General features: G+C 37.2%; 1 protein-coding gene across 2 annotated transcripts; it reads left to right on the top strand.

Annotated features, from left to right (window-relative positions):
• The first annotated feature begins 904 nt into the window (after positions 1–904).
• On the top strand, positions 905–19,819 carry lpcat3 (lysophosphatidylcholine acyltransferase 3). Of its 2 annotated transcripts, none has more exons than XM_083557468.1 (13): positions 905–1,467; positions 3,707–3,814; positions 5,768–5,874; positions 8,530–8,623; positions 8,797–8,834; positions 9,919–10,097; positions 10,229–10,337; positions 10,439–10,525; positions 11,503–11,669; positions 11,767–11,914; positions 12,986–13,141; positions 13,933–14,062; positions 18,705–19,819. In XM_083557468.1, the coding sequence occupies exons 1-12, from the start codon at positions 1,383–1,385 to the stop codon at positions 14,050–14,052; spliced, it is 1,398 nt and encodes a 465-aa protein (XP_083413594.1). In that variant the 5' UTR covers positions 905–1,382; the 3' UTR covers positions 14,053–14,062; positions 18,705–19,819. The 2 variants fall into 2 exon arrangements, with proteins under 2 accessions (XP_083413594.1, XP_083413595.1); XM_083557469.1 differs by having other exon boundaries at positions 1,097–1,467; positions 19,041–19,819.
• Positions 19,820–21,132: the final 1,313 nt, after the last annotated feature.

The following is a 21,132-nucleotide window of genomic DNA, read 5'->3' on the forward strand; positions in this document are numbered from 1 at the left end:
AAGTTGGAAAATTTGCTCTTTTAGTATTTGTCCAGAAGGTTTCTTCATTTGAAGAAGCCCCTTAATGGTGTCAATAATAGAAATAAATGTTCTTGTACCCAGTTACCTCAGCAGTGTCATGTTTCATTTGATTAAATATACTATTAAATATAAATGGATAGAAGTAAAAGCAGTTAATGCCAAATTAATTACTTATGACTTATGAGAGCCAGCATATTCGTGTGATAAATTTGCATTTGAGCAATGCCACAATTTATTTTATTACAGTAATAGCTGCTGAGTTTCTGTATTAAGCCAATAACGGTACTGTCAAAGTAGGCGTGGTTACGGTGGGAATACTTAGAAATATTGTGATTCAAAATGTAAAAGTGGGTGTGTCTTATTTACCCGGTGGGAATACTGACAGATTAAACACGATCCATATATGGGCTGAAGTGGACGTGGCTTATTTGCTGGTTGAAATACTTTTAGTTTCAGTGTGGCTTCATAAACAGTCCAAAAGGGGGCGTGGTCTATAATATTCAATAATACAAAAATATATCAATAAAATATATTTTTCAGCAAAGAGACGGAAGTCAATAGCAGGCTTTCGGCAGGTTTTTCCAATATGGCTGCCTTCATAAATTGAAAAAAGTTGTGGTAAAAATAAAGTTTAGGTTGTTACTGATTTTTTTTATATGAATATGTACTTTTTCGAAGCAGCTAATAATTATTTTATATCTTTTTAAAGAATGTTATAGTATAATTATACTTAGAGATTCTGTGATTCAAAGTGTAAAAGTGGGTGTGGTTTATTTACCCGGTGGGAATACTGAGAGATTTAACACGATCCATATATGGGCTGAAGTGGGCGTGGTCTATTTGCTGGTTGGAATACTTTTAGTTTCAGTGTGGCTTCATAAACAGTCGAGAGGGGGCGTGGTCTATTTAAAGGTATCAAAGATTTGATCGCAGATTCAATAATAAAAAAAATCAATAAAATATATTTTTTTCAGCAATGAGACGAAATGTTATTTTGATTGTATTCATCACACAAATGTACCCCGACTAGAGCAACTTATTTGTAAAAAGAGAAAGTTTGGGAAGACCTGACGTTAACACACCGGGTTGTGAGTTTCTCAGCTCTCCGTGTTGCAATGAATGAGAGCGTTATTACGAAAGTGCGGAAGCGCTGATAGCCGTGCAGGAGGGTGATGGGAGGAGGAGAAAGGGGAGGAGAGAACAGAAATACTATAACACAGCTCGATCAGGAGAGCTCATCGGCTCCCGTTGTTGTGGAGTTAAAATAAAGCTCGCGTCACAGAGAGAACGGTGAGCTCGCGAGCTGCCGCCGCACAGAATCACGGAAACTCCTGGCAGCGCCACTTCCGCCTGTGCGAAACATGGCGGCTTCCTTGACGGAGAACCTGGCGGAATATTTAGGATCGCCCGAACCGGCAGTCCGGCTTATGCTCTCAATTTTAATAGGTAAGTCTTCTCCACGCACCAAACTGTACACGTGTCCAGCTGTAGGGAAATGATCTGACCGCAGACACACAGATCTGTTACAGTGTAACTCAGTGGGCTGGTAGTTCAATCATGTGCAAGATCTGATGACTGCACGATTATGAGTTTCCGGTAAAGCAGGTAAAAATGAAAGGCACTGCTGTAAACACGTGGAGGTCGACAAGGACGATGTCAGTACTAGGCGTCATGAATCTCACTCCCCCACTGCATGGACACTTTGTAGTTGTGAATGACAGTCAACTCAAACTTTGGACAGAGAAATTGTATGGACAAGTTTGTTTATAGGACATGAGTAGACTTTGGCCTGACACATGGCCATGCACCCTTAGGAAAGGAATCAAAAATAGTGCTACCAATGATTAGGGGTCATTGTTGTGTATGTACAATATTAGAGCTCTAAATAGTTTCTATGACCTGTTTTTTATCTGTCAACATTAAAACCCAGCTATTTAAATGCGAAGCTATTGCATACTATGCACCTTTTGCATTAATCAAAGTTCTACAAAAGTCTGAAGTCTTCACACAAGGTCACCTGTTGACTCGTAAATCTGTTTCGAGGCACGTTGTTGAACACCTGACAGGGCCTGCATGGAAAAAAAATAAATACAGACACTTCTCTTGTAGGCGTTCCTGTGAAGGAAATGTGTTCCGGATGCTTCGCTGTAGAATATTAGGGATTGTAGCCAGGGTGTCCACGCCATCAGGCAGTAATATTCAACATTTACATATAACCAAATAGTCCAGTAGTTATCAGATCCACGATTCAATACGTCATGTGTAGGATCGAGCTCGATCCAACTGATGGGGTTGTAGATCTGTAATAATCTTGAATTAGGACTCATCATTTGACATGCAGAGTGCAGGTTTATCTACGTTTTAATTGTATTTTTGCAGGCGGTTTGTTTGCAATGTGAACAGCTATTTCGAATTAGATCGCAATGTTTACAATGTGTATAAACTGTAGGAAGCTGTGTTTCTGTCTGTCAGATGTTATCATTGGTTTATGGTGAGTTGCATGACTACAACAGGGTGTCTTCAGTCATTGGTTAAAGAACCCTTGCAAGGTTTTAGTACAAAGTCCAGTAATGTTACTCATAGACACAGAGAGTAGCAGTGCACTGATACAGGCACCTTCAGAATTCTAGCTAGTTGTCGATAGATACAGTTGTTCTCTAGCTAGCATTACTGCACATATGCTAATGTTGTTAACCTGAACAGGTTTATTACATCTGGTTTGGTGTTTGTTTGTTTTAAGTCAGTCTTTACCTGATTTCTTTTGGAAATTCAAGGAAAGAAAACTAAGTTATTTATTTCAGGTCTCATTCACTGGAAGGAAACAGGCCTCAAAAGTTTCAGTTTGGTCATGTTTTTACTAGAAAGTTCATAATTTTATTTATTTATTCGTTTTATTTTAAGCCACGCGTTCCTTTTGCTCTCATCTCAGGCACATTCTAACCCAATCGTAACGAGCTGCATTTAATTATAAAGCGTTTCCAGCTCAGTAATTCTTACTCGGTTACGTAATGCATTTTTAATTAGTTTAATATCACCCTTAATATCGCCCATAGTTCTAATTACATTAAATTGCTTTCTGGAAAAGGGAACACTCTTTTACTTTTTCCTCCCCTAGAAGTTTCCATTTTCCTTTTATTGCTTTAAGTACTTAATTTGTAGTATATACACCTTTGATTGAACTGATAAATTGGACTAAATGACTTTTTTTTTTTTGCAGTGTGTTTCACACGCTAATAAACCAGTGTTAATAGATGCTTTTTGTCAGTGTTTATTTATACAATATTGTTCTCAGCATGAACCCAAATGCTTTTTAATTTTTTTTTGTCGATTTTATTGTTTAGTAATAAATGGTTCACGATTGAGTACAAGAGGAAAAGTTAATAGTAGCTCTACTCCACTGTTCAGACGCATTTATTACCCTTTGCAGACCAGCGTAGTGTTTATGTTAATAACATGTTAATGACACTCTTTGTGATGGTTGTATATTTAAACTTGTCAAATATGATTGATGCAATATCTATTTTGTGATTCTGAAACCGCATCGTTTTAGAACAACTTTAATCATGCAAATGGACAAAAAAATAAATGAATTACTTACATATGCTGTTATGCATAGTGTCTTACTATGGAATAAACTCTCTCTCTCTCTCTCTCTCTCTCTCTCTCTCTCTCTCTCTTTTCACAGGTTATCCTTTTGCGCTGGTGTATCGGCGGTTTCTGTTCCATCAGTCTCCATCTGTCATTCATTTATTCCACGCCGTTTCAGGCCTGTCCTTGGCCGTGTTCAACTTCGGTGAGCCAGAAATGAAAAAAAAGGATGGGAGAGGACTGGGGATTTAGAATGGAGACGGTTCCGTGTTTTAACTATGCTAAAAAGTTTGTGAACACCTGATTATCGCACCCACAATTGTCTCGAATGTCTTTGTATGCTGTAACATTATAATTTCCCTTCGCTGGAACTAAGAGGACTAAAACCTGTTCCAGCAGGACAATGCTCCAGAGCACAAAGCCAAGTGGTTTGACAACTTAGTAATGGAAAAACTTGAGCGTCCTGATCGCAACGCCACTGAACACCTGGAACAGGACTTCTCACGAACATCAGTGCCTGATCGCTTGTAGCTAAACGATCACAAACCCCCACAGCCACACCTTAAAATCTAGTGGAGACCCTCCCAGAAGAATGGAGGTTTCTATAACAGCAAAGAAGGAATTAAATCGGGAATGAGATTTTCAGCAAGGTCATATGAGTGCGATTGGCCAGATGTTCATTACTTAAATTGATTGAACATTTCAGTCGGTTTATGTTTCCTTATATTAAGTGAAAGAACCATGATCTTTTGCATACAGACAGAAAGGAAGGAATGAATTAGGTGAAAGGTCCTAACCTTGTGGTAATGATTTCCTCTTTGCAGTAAAACCCACAAGCAGGAAGGATTAAGGCCTTGCTGGCACAGCATTTAGACAAAGCCTTGTCTTCAAGTGCATGCAGATTTCCAATACACTAGGATATTCTGCAGTTTGACAGATTTTCCCAACTATTTAGAGCAGTGGGGTAATTAGGATGAACAGGGTCCCTCCAGTTTTTTTTTTGTTTTTTTTTGTCCTCCATTTACTCTTAACGCTGCCTGCCTGCGTTTTCACACGAACGTTTCGCAGTTTTAAAACGGCTTTACGAAGCACAGACGTAAGGAAATTGTGAATGTGCATGTGTGTCCATGACTACAGTCATGTGAAAACTCGAAAGGTGATGGAAAAGCAAAACTATAATGAGCAAGGCTGTTTTTTTTTTAGTGCACTAAAAGCAGAGAGCTGCAGACGCTCTCAATAGATTAATTGGATCCTTATACTTGTTCATTAATGAATTTTTTAAATTATTTTTATTTTAGCCCCGTCAGGGTGTTGGTAATGGTTAATGGTGAATCTTGCGAGATCTTTTGTTTCTTTGGCTTCACGAGTATTACATGAGTGTCCCCTGTCATCATATTCGTTTCTATATGTGTAGTTTTAATGCAGAAATTTGACTTTCAACCCCAACATTATCATTTTACAGAATTCCTGTTTTTTTTTTTTTTTTTTTTATAAAGTCGTACTTTCAAAATCCATCTATCTACACTTACGTTCGAAGACTTCCGCGAATTTTGGATGCAGCCCCTATGGTACCTTAGTAAATTTATCTAGACATTATACCACTTGAATCCAATAGTGTTTTAAAATGTAATGAAAACAGTTCAAAATGTTATTCCTATCGTTCCTGAACATTCAATCCCGCGGCGGATTCCCGGGAATTTTAAGAAAATCCGGAACTTGCTGTTAGTTAGGTTCCAAATGAGACCCAGCAAATTTTCCGAGCCGTGAGTTTTTTTTTCTTCATGTATCCTGGTTTGTTATGAGGCTGGAGTCAGAGTGCAGGGTCCCCTTGGGTCAGAGAGAGTTAAAAGTCTTGCTCAAGGGCCCACTAATAGCAGTATATGACCTTTCGATCAGCTTTATCACTGAGCCCCTGGCTGGGGATGACTACGTGATTAGACTAAACCCCAGCAGACATTTCCAAGACCTTTTAGACAAAAGAGCTGAATGGAAAACCCAGTGTTATATGTGTGACGGCAAATTAGTGCCTGCACTTCTAGCTCTGTCTCTGTTTTTTTTTTGCGTGCATGGTTATGCATGTGTGTTCATAAGGTGTTAAGTGAAGCTGCCCTTTCACACCTCATTGCCCTAACACACCTTCCCTCTGCATATCTCTTAGGCCCTCAGGTGTATCACTCTGCATTATGCATAATCATCCAGTTCCTGCTGCTGAGGCTCATGGGAAGGAGCATCACTGGTGTCCTGAGCAGCTTTATATTCCAAATGGTGAGACGCATTTAAATCACTGTGGTTTCTGGGTTGCAAATTTCGACAGCTCGTTTTTCTTCCATATGTGTCTTAGAACTCATGCCAACGATCACGTATTCCTGCAGATTTTGGTTCCAGGCCTAATCCAACAGAGATGACCTGGTTAAGAGAGTAGACTGATTATCCCGAGTAGATGTGTTGGATTAGGGTGGGGACTGCACACTGAGATTTTGTTTTTAACAATGGACACTGTCACTAAGCAGCCAACACATACATACATTCATACATACATACATACATACATACATACTAGGGGTGTAACTGTTTTACTGTTTTAACTGTTTTAAGTCAGGGTTCAGTTTATTTCCGATATGTATAGGTTAGGGGGAATAAATGCAAAACATAAAACTGCTTATTGTTTTTTTTTTTTATTAATGCAGTTTATTATTATTATTGGTGATCATTAACATTAAACAGTTTACATTTTTTTTTTTTATTTAAACTAAAAATGCCTGCTTGGTTAAATTATATTTTATAAAATAGAATGAATCAAATTAATGCAATTAATTTTTTATTATTGATTATTATTGAATTATTAATTAATGTAATGAAATAAATTGGCACACATTTTATTGATAAAATAAAATTAAATAAATGGAAACATTTTATTAAATAGTTTATATTTGTTGTACCCTATTTGGGTAATAGATGTGCATGTAGGATGTGTGTGTGTGTGTGTGTGTGTGTGTGTGTGTTTTACATTTAATATCAAATTTTTTAAAGATATGATCTACTAAACTGTTCTACTTATTTCAGCATACTTAAACAAGTGTCTTCATTCCCTCCCTCCATTTATTTATTTACTCTCTTGATATGTGGAAAGTCATTTTAAGAGAAATTCTTGAAGCTGGACATAAAACGCTAAAGACTTCCACCTCCTGGTTAGCAGCTAACGCTAGCACTATGGATTCTTTAGACAAATCTTATTTCCGGTACAGAGTGGGTAGCCACAGTGACACTGTGCTAACTCTAGTTTCTTTTTTATACTCCTGGCATTGTTGTGTATGTTTTGAAGTTTAATAACAATAATAAAAAAAGAGGTGCTCAAAGTGCAAGGTGGAGACTAAACAAGCTTTCAGTCCGCCACTTAATACATTCCTGAAGGAACTTGGATTGTAACTATGTTCCGCACGTAAAAAAAAAAGATTTGGTACGCATACATTTTACCGTTACACCCATAATATATACAGTGAGTTACAGGTAGTCCCCAAGTTACGAATTTTTTTTCCAGATCTTTCGATGATGATAGCATTACGACAGACATATGTAATTTTTCGCTTTGCATTAAAACTTTTGTATGATGCGTTGAGACGCTGCTAGGATGTAGGCATCTTCCACCTTGTGAAATGCCTTACTCTTGCCAGTGATTACAGTTCAGTTATCTCTGTGTTAGAGCGCGTCATTTTTCCATGTTTTTTTGGGATAACGGCGTGCGTCTGGCTCCGCCCTCCACTTGCGAACCATTGCTAGTCCTTCCACTCGCTCCCGCATACATTTACTGTAAACTTTACACGTTAGGGTAGTGTAGATTGCTCTGTTTTGATAAATCATGTACTTTAATTTGTAAATAATTAACACACTACAGAATACTGCTGTACACTGTACATTGTAATATACTAATGTAACTTTGCACTTATAAATTTGATCCCCAATGAGAAAGCCAGTGATGAATTTGGCGAGACTTCCTGAGAGGACATGAAGAAGAAACCTTGAGAGGAACCAGACTCAAAAGTGCACGCTAGCGCGATTATAAATCATTTACCTTTTCCTAAGTGCATACTATGTAGTCCAAAATGGATAAGTATATAAACCGGAACTTACAAGCTTATGAACATCAGGTTCTGAATTCATTACAGTTGTAACTTTAAGTCGATCTGCCTGAAGATAACTGTTCAATGATGAATCCTGTTGTTAGGATAAGTTCCACTTCATTGTCGCTGTCAAAGTATGAGAACAGAGCTAATGAAATGCATTTAGCATCCCACCAGTAGTGTAAATAGCAAATAAATTAAATGAAATCAGTACGGTTATGGTGCAATAGTTGAGTTAAATATGTTTAAAAGTAATGCAGATTTAATAACTATAAAATGATGCAAAGCTGAGATAAAAGCATACTTTGTTCTGGAACAATGTCAATTTAAGAGGATAGGACTTTACTTAGCGTTGCCTCTCCCCCACCTTCGGAATTAGATACATTGCCACCAATATGTTATCTAAAGCAGTTTCCAAATGGATCAGCATACTGAGAATGAATACTAAGTTTAAGACTTGCTGTCGTTAGTGCCTTCAAGTCTGACAAACTGTGTAATAACTGACAGTTGACAGTTGTAAGAAAAATAGATTTAGTCACACTTTATGTCAAGACATGGGCAGCGTCACAATTAATAGCTGAGTTATGATTAAAAGTAAGCACTATTGAGCTTTATTCAGAGTTATGTTTTAAGAAAAATACAGAAGCAAAAAAGGACCAGGTAGACTAATTTGAACATTAAACCATGTTTCAAAGTGACAAATTTTAGTGTAAAATGTCCTTGCGCTAACAATGAGTGACTTGCTCTCTCTCTCTCTCTCTCTCTCTCTCTCTCTCTCTCTCTCTCTCTCTCTCTCTCTCAGACATACCTCTTGGCAGGTTATTACTACACAGCTACAGACGAGTATGATATCAAGTGGACCATGCCCCACTGTGTCCTCACACTCAAACTCATTGGTACATTCCCTCTCTGCATATTAATCTTTGTTCTGAGAATCAGTGATAAATGCTTTGGAGCCATTTATCACATATGGTTATACATTCAACAGGTTTAGCACTAAGACGCTCTCCTTGCTTCCCCTTAACTCCAAATTACAAATGATTTGACGGTGTCTTTTTTCTTGTTCTAGGTTTGTCACTTGATTACTACGATGGTGGGAAAGAACCAGTAAGTCAAATGATTTCTCCTGTATGCGTTCATGTTTCAACTGGTCTCTCTCTTTCTCGATATGTTCTATTCCAATTGATTCTGTTTCGGTTTATAGTCACTATCTTGTGTTCCATTATGTCATGATTTGGGTTTGTGTTGGCTTGTACGGTATCCGGCATGTGGGTGGATAATCAGCATTTTAAGGTTAAGAGAAAGATTAAACAGCTCGATTATAGTTTGATTTATTTTGTATTTTTTTAATTATAAAATTCATATACAATAAACCAACGGCAGTAAATTGTTTCCCGTCATTAATTTCAAACTGTCGCAGCAGGTGCAAATGCAGGAAGCGATTTATTGAGTACAAACAAGCAAACAAATCCAAATCGTAATCCAAGTACATGCAAAGTTCAGCCGATGAGCAAACCACCTCGAGGGGGCAAATCCAAAGACTTTAAACTGGGTACAATCAGGGATCAAAAAACCAAAAAGCATTTTTTAGGGCTGGTAAAACCAAGGATTCTTATGTAGCGTGACATGTGATCGCGTACAGATGTGTGTGTGTGATTCGAGAAAAGGTGTTGGTGATTAGTTTTCAGGTGAAAATAAATGTGACAGAATGTGAGAGTCTGTTGCTTGGAAGTTTTGTTTGCCGTGCTGTGTTCTGGAAAGCAGAGTTTTTGGAGGCTGTTGAGGATTGTCTTATACAAGTTTGAATTTTTATTCTTTTTTTTTTATATTGGCAGATCATTGCGGAGAAGCAATATCATTTGACAATAGAACAAGAGAATGAAAAAACAACACTAATAAGATATTCTAGATCAATCCCACTTTATTCTCAGTTGTTAAAATTAGGTTATTGATCGTGTTCTTGCTATAGAGCTGTGGATAAGTATTTATGATAACTGGATACTGTAATACAAATGAATGAAATTATTTGAAGAAATTGATAGTAGTTACATATTCAGTCTTCTTTTGCCTTTATGGACATCTATGTGAAGCCCTGGAGTAAAATATATCTTTTGAATATATATATTTCAAAATTGTTCAAATATTTACAGCATGCCTTTTTCCATCTCCTCTTTCCTGCCCTGTGCATCAGTCTCAGCTGAGCGCCGAGCAGAAGACCGCAGCTCTTCAAAACACTCCGTCTCTTTTAGAGGTTTGCGGTTTCTCCTACTTCTATGGCGGCTTCCTGGTGGGACCTCAGTTCACGCTACGCAACTACATGCGCCTGGTTTCCCGAGAAATGACGGACTGTCCTGGCCAGGTGCCCAACAGGTGGGCTCACACCTATGTGTCCTTCGCTCGGTTATTATAAGACCATAGTCAAGAGTAATGGAATGAAATGCTGCTCCAAAAACTTCCATTTTTACTGTAGTGCTGAACAAATCCTTGTCTCTCTCTTCTAGTATTGTCCCTGCACTAAAGCGCTTTTGTTTGGGTTCCTTCTTCTTGATTATCTTCACAATATTTGGACCCTATTACCCAGACAGCTATTTTCTTTCAGATGAATATGAGGTCAGTAAATTGTCAAATTATTTGTATTTTTTTTCTATTTAAGCATTATCATGTGTATTATAATGTTATAATAACTAAATAATCTTGAATGTGTTGTGCAGGCTCAGCCGTTTTGGTACAGGTGTGTGTATATGCTGCTATGGGCTAAAGTAAACCTGTACAAATATGTGACCTGCTGGCTAATAACTGTAAGTCTATTCAAAGCGCATACAAACCCTGGGTTTTTACATGTAGTATTTATGTAAAAAAACAAGTTTGTGAGGAACAACTTGTTCGTCTGGTTGCCATATATGTGGGTTAAAGTTCTCGACTCAATTGAAAGTGCGTTTCCAGTATAAAAAAACAGTATATTTATGTCCGTAAACATCAGCTACGACTAACTTATAGCAGTTAGAAAGCTAGTAGCTAGCTGTCCAAGAAATTAGCTTCAGTGCAGCTCAACATGGCAAACAAAATGTACATGGGGGAAAAAAAAAATAAAATTTACCTGGTCCTACTTTTTCAGAACATTTACCTTCTGAAGCTGCTCAATGTTCAGTCAGTTAGTTAATTACTTTTTTTTCTTTCTAATTATTATTTTTGCTAGTGCTTTTGTAAGATTATCACTGAACCAAACATACAGTATTTCTCGACCTCTGCATGACCGTTTCTTCCTATTTGTCATTGTTGGAGTGAATCTCATTCATACATGTAAATATTTCTATAGACTTTTTAGCTAGTTAGCACTGTAATATCAGAGCTAGCGTATCACTTAGGATCCTATTGCTACACGTGGTCATGCTAACAATGGGATGTTTCAGTTGAAGTTTGTTTAGTAGTGTGTTTTTGTGTACAATGTGATGCAACAGAACATCAGAATGCTATGAAAGTAATGTGGCAAACTAGTGCCTATTGGCAGAATTACTGTAAAAACACAAAATGGTAATATTTCACCTAGAAAAGGAATAAATACCGAGCATATAGTTTGCTCCACTTTCTAAGTAATAGCACCTAGTAGCTAAAAATTTGTGTCCAATAGTGTGCATGTCAGAGAAAGGAGGTTTTATGAATGAACAGAACAGACAATCCCAGTCACAATAAAGCTGCTGGGATGTTCAGTTGTGCATTCTATCAGAACGGATTTTAAAGGTGCTGTTCTTGTCTCTGTAATTGTTCTGTAACGCAGGAGGGCGTATGTATCCTCTCTGGGCTCGGCTACAGCGGTCACGGTGACGACGGGCAGCCCAAGTGGGACGCCTGTGCCAATATGAGAGTGTGGCTATTCGAGACCACGCCGCTTTTCACGGGCACCATCAACTCCTTCAACATTAACACCAACGCATGGGTGGCCAGGTATACAGTAAATGTAACGATCATAGAAAGACTGGTGTTAATAGTATATCTCTATTTGACCCTGGATTTTTTGTCTTTGTCTTTTGTTACTGTGCAGGCACATTTTTAAGAGGCTGAAGTTTTTGGGGAATAAGATGGCATCGCAGATGGCCACATTGTTTTTCCTGGCGATCTGGCACGGCCTGCACTCCGGCTATCTGCTCTGCTTCTCCTTGGAGTTCATTATTGTCAATGTGGAGAAGCGGGTAACTAAGTGGTTATTTAAAGCAGTTTGTCATAGAGAAGTATATTGTGATCTCAAGGTTGTTACCACTTTAGGAAAAATGTAGCTTAATGGTTAAGGCTGTAGGTTACTGATTGGAAGGTCAGCGGTTCAAGCCCAAGCACAGTCAAGCTGCCACTGTTGGGCCCTTAAGCATGGTCCTTAACTGTCTCTGCTCCAAGGTTGCTTTATCACGGCTGACCCTAAGCTTTTATCTCAGCTTCCTAATGAGCTGGGATATGCCAAGAAAGTGTTCCACAATGCTGTAAGGTATAGGTGAAACACATCTCTATTAGGTACTGCATAAGTCTCAGTTTAGGGCTGAAACGATTCCTCGAGTAACTTCAATAATTCGAATACAAAAAAAATCTTTGTTTAGACCATTTAACTACACACGCAGCACTGTGTTTCCCCACGGACTATTATTACTGACACACCACCCACTAAACTCTGGAGTGCTCTGGACAGCTTAACACAGAAGATGCTGCAGAATGAAAATGGAGGACCGTTGAGAAAACAGCGATGGGAGAGGAGAAGATTCAGGCCTAAGAAAACGATTAGGTTTTCAAAGTTTGGGATCATTTCAAACTAAAATATAAAGAAACACAGTACAGTGCGGTTACCATTTTAAAAGAATATTGAAATAGATTTTTATGTTCTTGATTTATATATTTGTATTTGCATTTTCATGTAATATGGCATTTAAACGCACCAAACGGGTTTAGATTTCACAGGTAATATTGTAGGCGATTTCAGCAGTAAAAACGTTCATGTTTCTAAAAAGGAAACAAATGACTTGTTCATTTTAAGCGAACCGTCTTATTTCCTCTTGTATGTTTAGTACTTTGTATCCGATTGATCGATGGGATAATTAGTGGAATACTCGATCACTTAAAATAAGCTGCAGCCTTTTCTCAGTTGTTATCATTTTGTTCTCATTTCAGCTCTGTACACTCCGAGTTAATTGAATCCTGCGGTCCATGTCGACTTGCACACTGATAAGGAACTCTTGCAAGACATGTATTCACATTGCTGCTTTATCGTGTTCCCTCAGGCGCAGGCGATCGTGAATGACAGCCCGAAGCTGACGTCCATCGCAAACAGCTCTCTTTATCCTCTTATATACATAGTGCAACAGTTTATCCACTGGCTCTTCATGGGTTACCCGCTAGCAGCATTCTGCCTCTTCACGTACGACAAGTGGCTGAAGGTGTGTGTGCACTGAAGCATTGGTTAAAGCATATGGTTAAATCTATCTGTCAGAACGGCATTCACATAAAAGCTTAAAAGCCACACGGGTCTGAATCCTGATGAGGCCAGAGTCTGTCTGAGTGGGGAAATGTAATTACTCACGCTTGATTATTCGGAACAACAACAAAACCACTGATGTGTGTGGAGTTCGACAAGATGCAGTAGTTTGCATCATGTAACTTGGAGGAAACTTGTGTTAGAATTCACACTTCTTATATGGGTTGCCAAATGTAAAAAATGTAATTAATTTCTGAAAACTTGTGGCCATTATTATGTTTGGTGACTCAATTCTTACTTGGATGAAATGTTTACATTTAAATATTTAAAATCTACTCTGAAATATTTGTAAAATGAGTCACTATATTAATGTACCAGAATGACCCCAAATGTAAAAAATAATAATAATAACAGAAAAAGAGTTTTTAGCTGTTTAACATTTAATGGTTGGTCGCTGTCATGTGATGGGAGGCAGATTAACTGATGATTGTAGGATGTTGTGTGAATGCATGCTGGTTCTTTCTTTTCTTGTTTCCTTCTTTCCTCTCTTCCTTGTATCTTTTCTGCCTTTCAGCTGATTAAATTAATTGAGTCACTTATAATGTTTTCTATCAGATCTGATTGAAAATGGGTCAATTCTGGTATAGCATTGTGTTCTAGAGGTTACTGTTTGTTTTGCTGTTTCTTTGTTCAGTTGTTTGTTTGTTTGTTATAGTGTGATACCTTTTGTTAATTAGCAGTTTTCTTTTTCAGGTTTATTCATCAGTGTATTTTTGTGGTCACCTCTTTTTCTTCATGGCCTTCCTCACTCTACCTTTCCTTCGTAAGGCACTGGTGCCTCAAAAAGCAAAGAGCGACAAGAAGGAAAACTAGACAGAAATGGGTAAAGTTTAAAGAATATTACTTTTTTTTTTAAATTTAATATCATTATTATTTAATTATTATAAATTTAATTAATAGAATAGTAATATTTTCTTTTTATATTCTGTGCATACAAAGTGTGTCTGTCTGGGAGGATTTTAGCATGATTTTATCCCAAATTAGATTTAACAATTAAACATTTTTGCGATCCAGAAAAATGGCAAGTTCACACCAGGTCAAGGTCGGATGTTTCAGATCATTTTTTTATGTCTTCCTTTTCGGTTTAAAGTATATTTCAAAGGAATTTGAGGTATATAAAAGCGCATGACATGGTGTGGTGGAGGAGTCATTCTGGTCAGTGCCATTGTTGTGGATCCATCTTCTGCTTTTTATTTGTTCACTCAGATTTGTTAGAGGAGCACCCTAGATGCTAGATCTTGCTAAAATATTTATTTTAGACCCTATACACATATTGCGAATCACAAAGCATGAATATCGTAATCTATCGAGTCTATACGCTACATGACCAAAAGTATGTAGACGCCTGCCCTTCATAGCCATGTGTGGGTCTTTGATAAACCCTGATCTCCTCAACCCCACAGAACACCTTTAGTATAAATTGCCATGACTGCTGCACACCAGACCTTCTCACTAACATCAGAAACTCTTCTAGCTGAATGAACTCTAATCCTCATAGCCAAAGATTAAAAACTAATGGAAAGGCTTCCCAGAAGACTGAAGCTTATAACAACTACAAAGAGGAAACAAATCAATATTAATGCTTATGTTTTGAGAACAGGATGTTCACTACTGAGGCATCAACATAGTTTTGTCCATGGTGTAGCCTTGTAACTTTGGCTACTTCATACATGATTTACACCATGGCCATTGCAAAATATCTTACTTGTGGTGAAGATTTTTTGATTTAATCACATAACATAATTTCATATGGCAAAATATTTTATTTAATCATGAAACTATATCTAAACCTAGCTATTAGTCATAGAAGTTTTGGCTGGTCATTGGCTGACCTTAACTGTATTTTATTTATATATATATTCCTTCCTTTTTCAAACTGTTACCACAAAACTGAAGGCACTCAATTGTACAGGACGTCTTTAGATGCGCTCTAATAAAATTGTGCATTCACTTAAACTTGGAAACCCAAACCTTCTCCAGCATGGCGATGCCTCCGTGCGCAAAGTGAGCTTCTTAAAGATCTGGTTTACATGCTTTGGAGAGGAAGATCTTAAGTGGCCTGCTATAGAGCTCTGATCTCATCCCTACTGAACACCTTTAGGATGAATTGAAACGCTGACTTCACCCCAGATCTCCTCACCTTCATCAGTACCTGCCTTTAGTAACACCCTTGTGGATGATGAACACAAATATCCATAAGCACACTCCAAAATCTAGTGGAACATCTTCCCAGAAGAGTGGAGGGAATTATAAGGGCAAATTTGAATTATATGTGGAATGCAATGCTCAGAATTCACATACCGTACTTATGACCAGGTAACCTAATATATATAATATTTAAATATATAATAAATTAATAAATATAAATATCTAGGGGTTTTTTTCTTCAAAGAAGGAAATGGCCTAAAGGTAAACATCAGGCCTGCCTCATACTGCAATGTTAAACATCTGCGCTGGTTACATCCAATTCCCCCCTCCAAAAAAAAAAGTTTTCCCTTATGTTTAGTTAGCATTTGATTGTCTTCAGTCATTTCATCCTATGAAGTGTACCCCAAATTAAAAACAAAACCGCTGTGATTTAAGGGGGATTTTACAAAACACTTTTGCGAATAAAAAAAGAGAATCCTGTAGTATAAAAAAAGGTCAGCACTGTGGGCGTACATTCTAAAAGAAAACTACAGCTTGTCATCACACATCAGCCCGAGGACCTTGGAAGACTTGGTGGCATTATACTATCATACTATTTCTGTATAATGTTACACAAAAGACAAAATACAGGGAAATGGCAGGGTGTTGTTAGCTGAGATGGAGATGGTTTTAAAAGTGCGTAGTGACCTGCGTCTCTCTTCTCTCTTCTCACCCCTGTCACATCCGTCACAAGCTCATACTGACAGCTTAATACCAGCACTTTATTCTTCAAATCCTAACATAGTGCCCTGAACATGCGGTTGTACGGAAAGCCTTTAGCAGGTGTAAACAAAAAAGAGAAGAGGTGGTAGGATTTTGGGAGGAAAAAAGAGGAAGTTAGATGAAGCAATAGCAGAAATGATTAAATGCTTTTATTTATATATATATATATATATATATATATATATATATATATATATATATATATATATATATGCACAGTATCTCACACAAGTGCATACACCCCTCACATTTCAGCTACCATTTTATTAGATGTTCTCAAGAGACAGTACAATAGAAATGAAACTTGGATATATTTTAGAGTAGTCAATGTGCATGCAGCCATTATTGTCTAAATAACTGGCAACAATAGTGAGTACACCCTAACAGTGAACATGTCCAAAGTGTCGTTGTTTTGTTGTGAGCACCATGATTATCCAGCATGTTGGGATCCTCTTCCACTCCTCCATAATGACATCACGAAGCTGCTGGATGTTAGACACATGGCGCTTCTCCACCTTCCGCTTAAGCACCCAAGAGATGCTCAATAGGATTAAGGTCTGGAGAGGTACTTGGTCATTCCATCACCTTTACCTTAAGAAAGGCAGTTGTCATCTTGGCGGTGTGTTTGGGGTCGTTATTATGTTGGAAAGCAGAGTTTCTGAAGGGAGGGCATCATGTTCTGCTTCAGAATGTCACAGTGCATGTTGGAATCCATGCAACACTCAGTAACCCAGTACCAGCAGCACTCATGCAGCCCCAGACCATAAGGCTACCACCACCATGGTTGACTGTAAGCAAGACACAAATTTCTTAGTGCTCCTCACCAGGGCGTCACTACACATGCTGGACACCACAGGACATAGTTCAAGTGATTAATGCTCTTTGACAGGTTGTCTTCAGCAAACTGTTTGCAGGCTTTCATGTGAGCGAAAAAGAGAAGAATCTTCCTTCTGGGATGACGTCTCTGCAAACTGACTTGTCGCAGTGTGCACTGTATGGTCTGATCACTAAAAAGCGGACCTTCCGCTTCTGCAAGCTCTAAAGCAATGCTGCATCACTCAATCATCTGTGTTTTAAAGCAGCTTCTGCACCTGAGGCACAGCATCTTTAATGGACTCTTACAAGGTCTGTTCTGAGTGGAGCCCGTCTTGGAAACCTCTGTATGACCCTGGCCACTTTACTATAACTCAGTTTCAGTGTTTTACAGATCTTCTTGTAGCCTCGGCATCTTTGTAGAGAGCAACAATTCTAATTATCAAATCCTCAGAGAGTTCTTTGCCATGAGGTTTCATGTTGAACATCCAGTCAGTATGAGAGAATTATACTCAAAGCAACAAATTTTAACTGCTTTAATACAAGATGCACACATTTGTTGGTTCTGTCAAGCAGAGAATTGCCAGTTTAATTTCTAAAGTATTGTCCATTGAGAATATATACTAAAATGGTTGCTGAAATACATACACAAAAAACATACTTTTATGTATACGTATATATAGTGTGTGTGTGTGTGTGTGTGTGTGTGTGTGTGTATACATATATATATATATATATAAAATAGAATAAAGAATTAAACTAAAATTGCACGTAAAATACTTATTAGGGTGACCATAATATTGGCGGCAAAAAAAACGCAGAGTTTTTTTTGTGAACAGTGAAGGCATGTAAAATGTAGTGTGCAGTGGTGTTAGGTATTGGTCAGAGATTGTGCAGGTCCAGTACCATACAATAAAATGGAATGAGGAGGTGGAGTTTGATATTGATGATGGTACTAATTATCATGTGTAAAATGTAATAAATACTCTTTTTTATAAAAAAAAAAATGAAATAAACGTATATTTAAAAAATTCTTAAAAATAAACTTCTAGTTTTTACTAAAGATAAAAATAATTTTAATTGAACTCGTATAGTTATAGATATATACAGATATAGTTGCTCGATTGTTCGAATTAATTTGCCTTTCACTACAGTTCGATTAGTCCCATGCCTCAACTAGACATCATGCACAAGTCGAACGGACGAATAAGTTTAATAACATGAGAAGTTAAGGTACACTCGTTTTTATCTGGAAAAAGAATGCCATGGGCAGCCACAGGGTACGTTAATAATAAATGTTAGGATCATGGAAAAGGACTGTCTCGGTCAGCATCACTAGGTGTTGCTATGGCAGCTATGAAGCGAGGAAGCGGGAGGAAAAAAACAGCTCATCTTCATTCTTACAACCTTGGAAAACAGTGAAAGGAATGCCATGATTTGGCAAGGATTACATTTAAATATCAACTGGTTTCACCACAGAGAGTCTCACAATTGATCTTGGTGCTAAATAAATTAGCTGCATGTTTCATTTGTTACTTCACATAAACTGTGGAGCTTCTGGTTCCTTTTACCTCATCATTTGATAACAAAATGAAAAAAAAGTATGTATAACCTATTAAGATTTGATCATTGGAGAAATAGCTAAATTTACTTGTTCATATTTCAAAGTGTAAGCATTCTTGTCCTTCTAATGCTTTGTGTTTCTCTCTCTAAAGTCTTTTTTTTATTTATTTTTTTTACAGGTTTCGCTGTCTGGTCCTCTGTAATCTACCTGAAGGGAACTGTGAATGATTGGAAAATATTTTAAGGCCTTTAACTATATATTATAAATATATACACACATGCATAAATCTGTACAAAAATTGTTTTTTATGTTGTATTTTTTTGAAGAAGGAGATGAAGAAGCATCAGTTAGGATAAAGAAAAAAAGGATATGATAATGCTCTCTCTTTTTTTATTATTTTGCTTAAATGTGGCAGGTGGTTCGACATGTGAGGGGACTTTTTTATTTTGTTATGAGAGATTTAAGATAGGTGGGGGATAATTAATAACTATTCGTACAGCTGTTTTTTTTTCAGCCACAGTATTCATAGCTCTCCGTTTGGAGCATCGCACTGGCACCCGCTGATGATGTCATTTCCAGTCAAACCAAACACCCAGTCTCGGGAGTTGAGGTCTGAAGACTGACTACTTTCATGGACTTTGTTTGGGGGGGGTTATTTTATGTTTGCTTGTTTGTTTGTTTTTTTTCTCCAAAATCTGCAGCCTCTGGTCAGATTTACAGAAAACACTGTAAAATATAAGAGACAGAATGTGCAGTGAAACTCAGATATGCCTTGCAGTGCAAATGAGTATTATTGTTTCATTTCTAATTTAACAGATTTTTCACAATATTTTTACCAATTTTAGAATGGGTTAACGGTTTTGTAATTTTTGTAGCTTTTTCACAAAAGAAAGAAAAAAACACAGTCCACAACTATGAATGTGATCACTATTGTCGACTTTTTCACTCTTTCTCAAACACTTGTGCACCCCAGTCTTAGCACAGGAAATCCCATATTTAAAAGAAATTACACTATTGCCAAAATGATTTTTTTTGTTTGTTTTGTATTACTTAAAATAATAATTACTTGGCAGACTAAACTGCAGTGAAGGAACTTTTTCTGCTCTCACCACAAAGTGAAAAAGTGGTGATTCACTGTAGCTTTGGGGTTTTAATATTTATACTTGTTCAACATTTTACCAATGTTGTTCAGCTAACTAATTTTGCCTTATTGTTATCTAATGTGCAAAAAATAATTGTAAATGAGCCATTTCTTTTGCAATGGTCATTAAAAATGCTGGATTTGATCAAAAATGGACATCTGTGCAATGTGCGGTTCTTTCATTATTGACTTGGAGGAGATTCACAGTTGTGGGTAAAAAAAAAAGAATGTACACCCTACATGTGTGTGGATTTTTCTACAACTTCTACAAAGAAATAACCTCAGGTGACAAAAAAAATAAATAATTATTATATCCTTTTTTTTCCTGAAAGTACACCAGTATTCAGAAGCTAGGTGACTGAATTATAGGGTGCATTTATTTTCAGTAGCATGTAACCTTTTTTTGTACGAGTTTCATTTCATTCCAATATCATTTCATTGATATTGGAAGGCAATTGTTCCCACCTCAACATATCAATTGGACTGAGGTCTAAATGCATTTTTTTACCTAGCTGCCTCCTTTTCATAAAAAATGTTACTTGTTCGGTCTTTTTCTGATTGCAATATCATGAACATAAACATTTAATGGGCTTACAGGGGCATGATGTATCTTTTGGTATATTTTATATATCTATTAATATGACCCTGCACTGAATCTACTGGGGGGAAGAAGAAAAAAACATCTTTTACTTTCGAATGATGAATTTCAAATTTATTGGAAACGGCCTTATAACCCTTCCTATATACATAAGCAACAACGAATGCTTCCTGAAGGTCAGGTTTTTTTCCTTTAGGCATGATGTTGACACACATATGAAGCATCGTATGTTTTGCTTTTATTCAGCTTAATCACATTTCTCTGTGGTTAACTAACCTTCATTAGCAACATTTGGTTGCTAATTGCTGTTTTAATTATTGTAGAAACAGGAAGGAAGTTCCTAATTATTCCTTACCTGGTTTCTGAATTTTGAGTTACCCAAAGAGGAAAATTTTAATTCTATAGATGTTGATGTAGTAAAATGTTATTTATTCCCTGATCAATAAAAACGTAATATTGAATGAGGGTGTACTTTCTTTTTTTCTATAACTGTAATTCTTTTTAGGTGGCTTTATAAAATATTCAGGGGTCAAGTCCTACCAATAAGATACATGTTTCCGAATCTTACTCCTGCACTTTTGAGTGTATTTAGAAAATGCTGATAAGCAGCTCTCCAGGTGTATAAGAAACGAGAAAAAAAACGTGTGTGTGTGTGTGTGGTGTGTGTGTGTGTGTGTGTGTGTGTGTGTGTGTGTAACCTTGAGAAGTGGAAAAACACAAACTGGTTTAAAAGTCTCTCTACGCAACTGCATAGTACAGTAATAAATACCATAATAATAATAATAATAATAATAATAACACTTCTGCCGTACACTCATAAGTGCGTTAGATTGCTGTTTGGAGCACAGCCCTTGTCTCTAGCGTAGG

The sequence above is a fragment of the Silurus aristotelis genome, assembly GCF_946808225.1.
Source record: "Silurus aristotelis genome assembly, chromosome: 1".
Taxonomy (NCBI): Eukaryota; Metazoa; Chordata; class Actinopteri; order Siluriformes; family Siluridae; genus Silurus; species Silurus aristotelis.

Excerpts from the sequence above, each read along its gene's own strand:
- lpcat3 (XM_083557468.1), top strand. The coding sequence starts at position 1,383 with ATGGCGGCTTCCTTGACGGAGAACCTGGCGGAATATTTAGGATCGCCC. Across the intron at positions 10,098-10,228 it reads CCTGGCCAGGTGCCCAACAG|TATTGTCCCTGCACTAAAGC; the intron begins GTGGGCTCACAC and ends TCTCTCTTCTAG. Across the intron at positions 10,338-10,438 it reads TTCTTTCAGATGAATATGAG|GCTCAGCCGTTTTGGTACAG; the intron begins GTCAGTAAATTG and ends TGTGTTGTGCAG.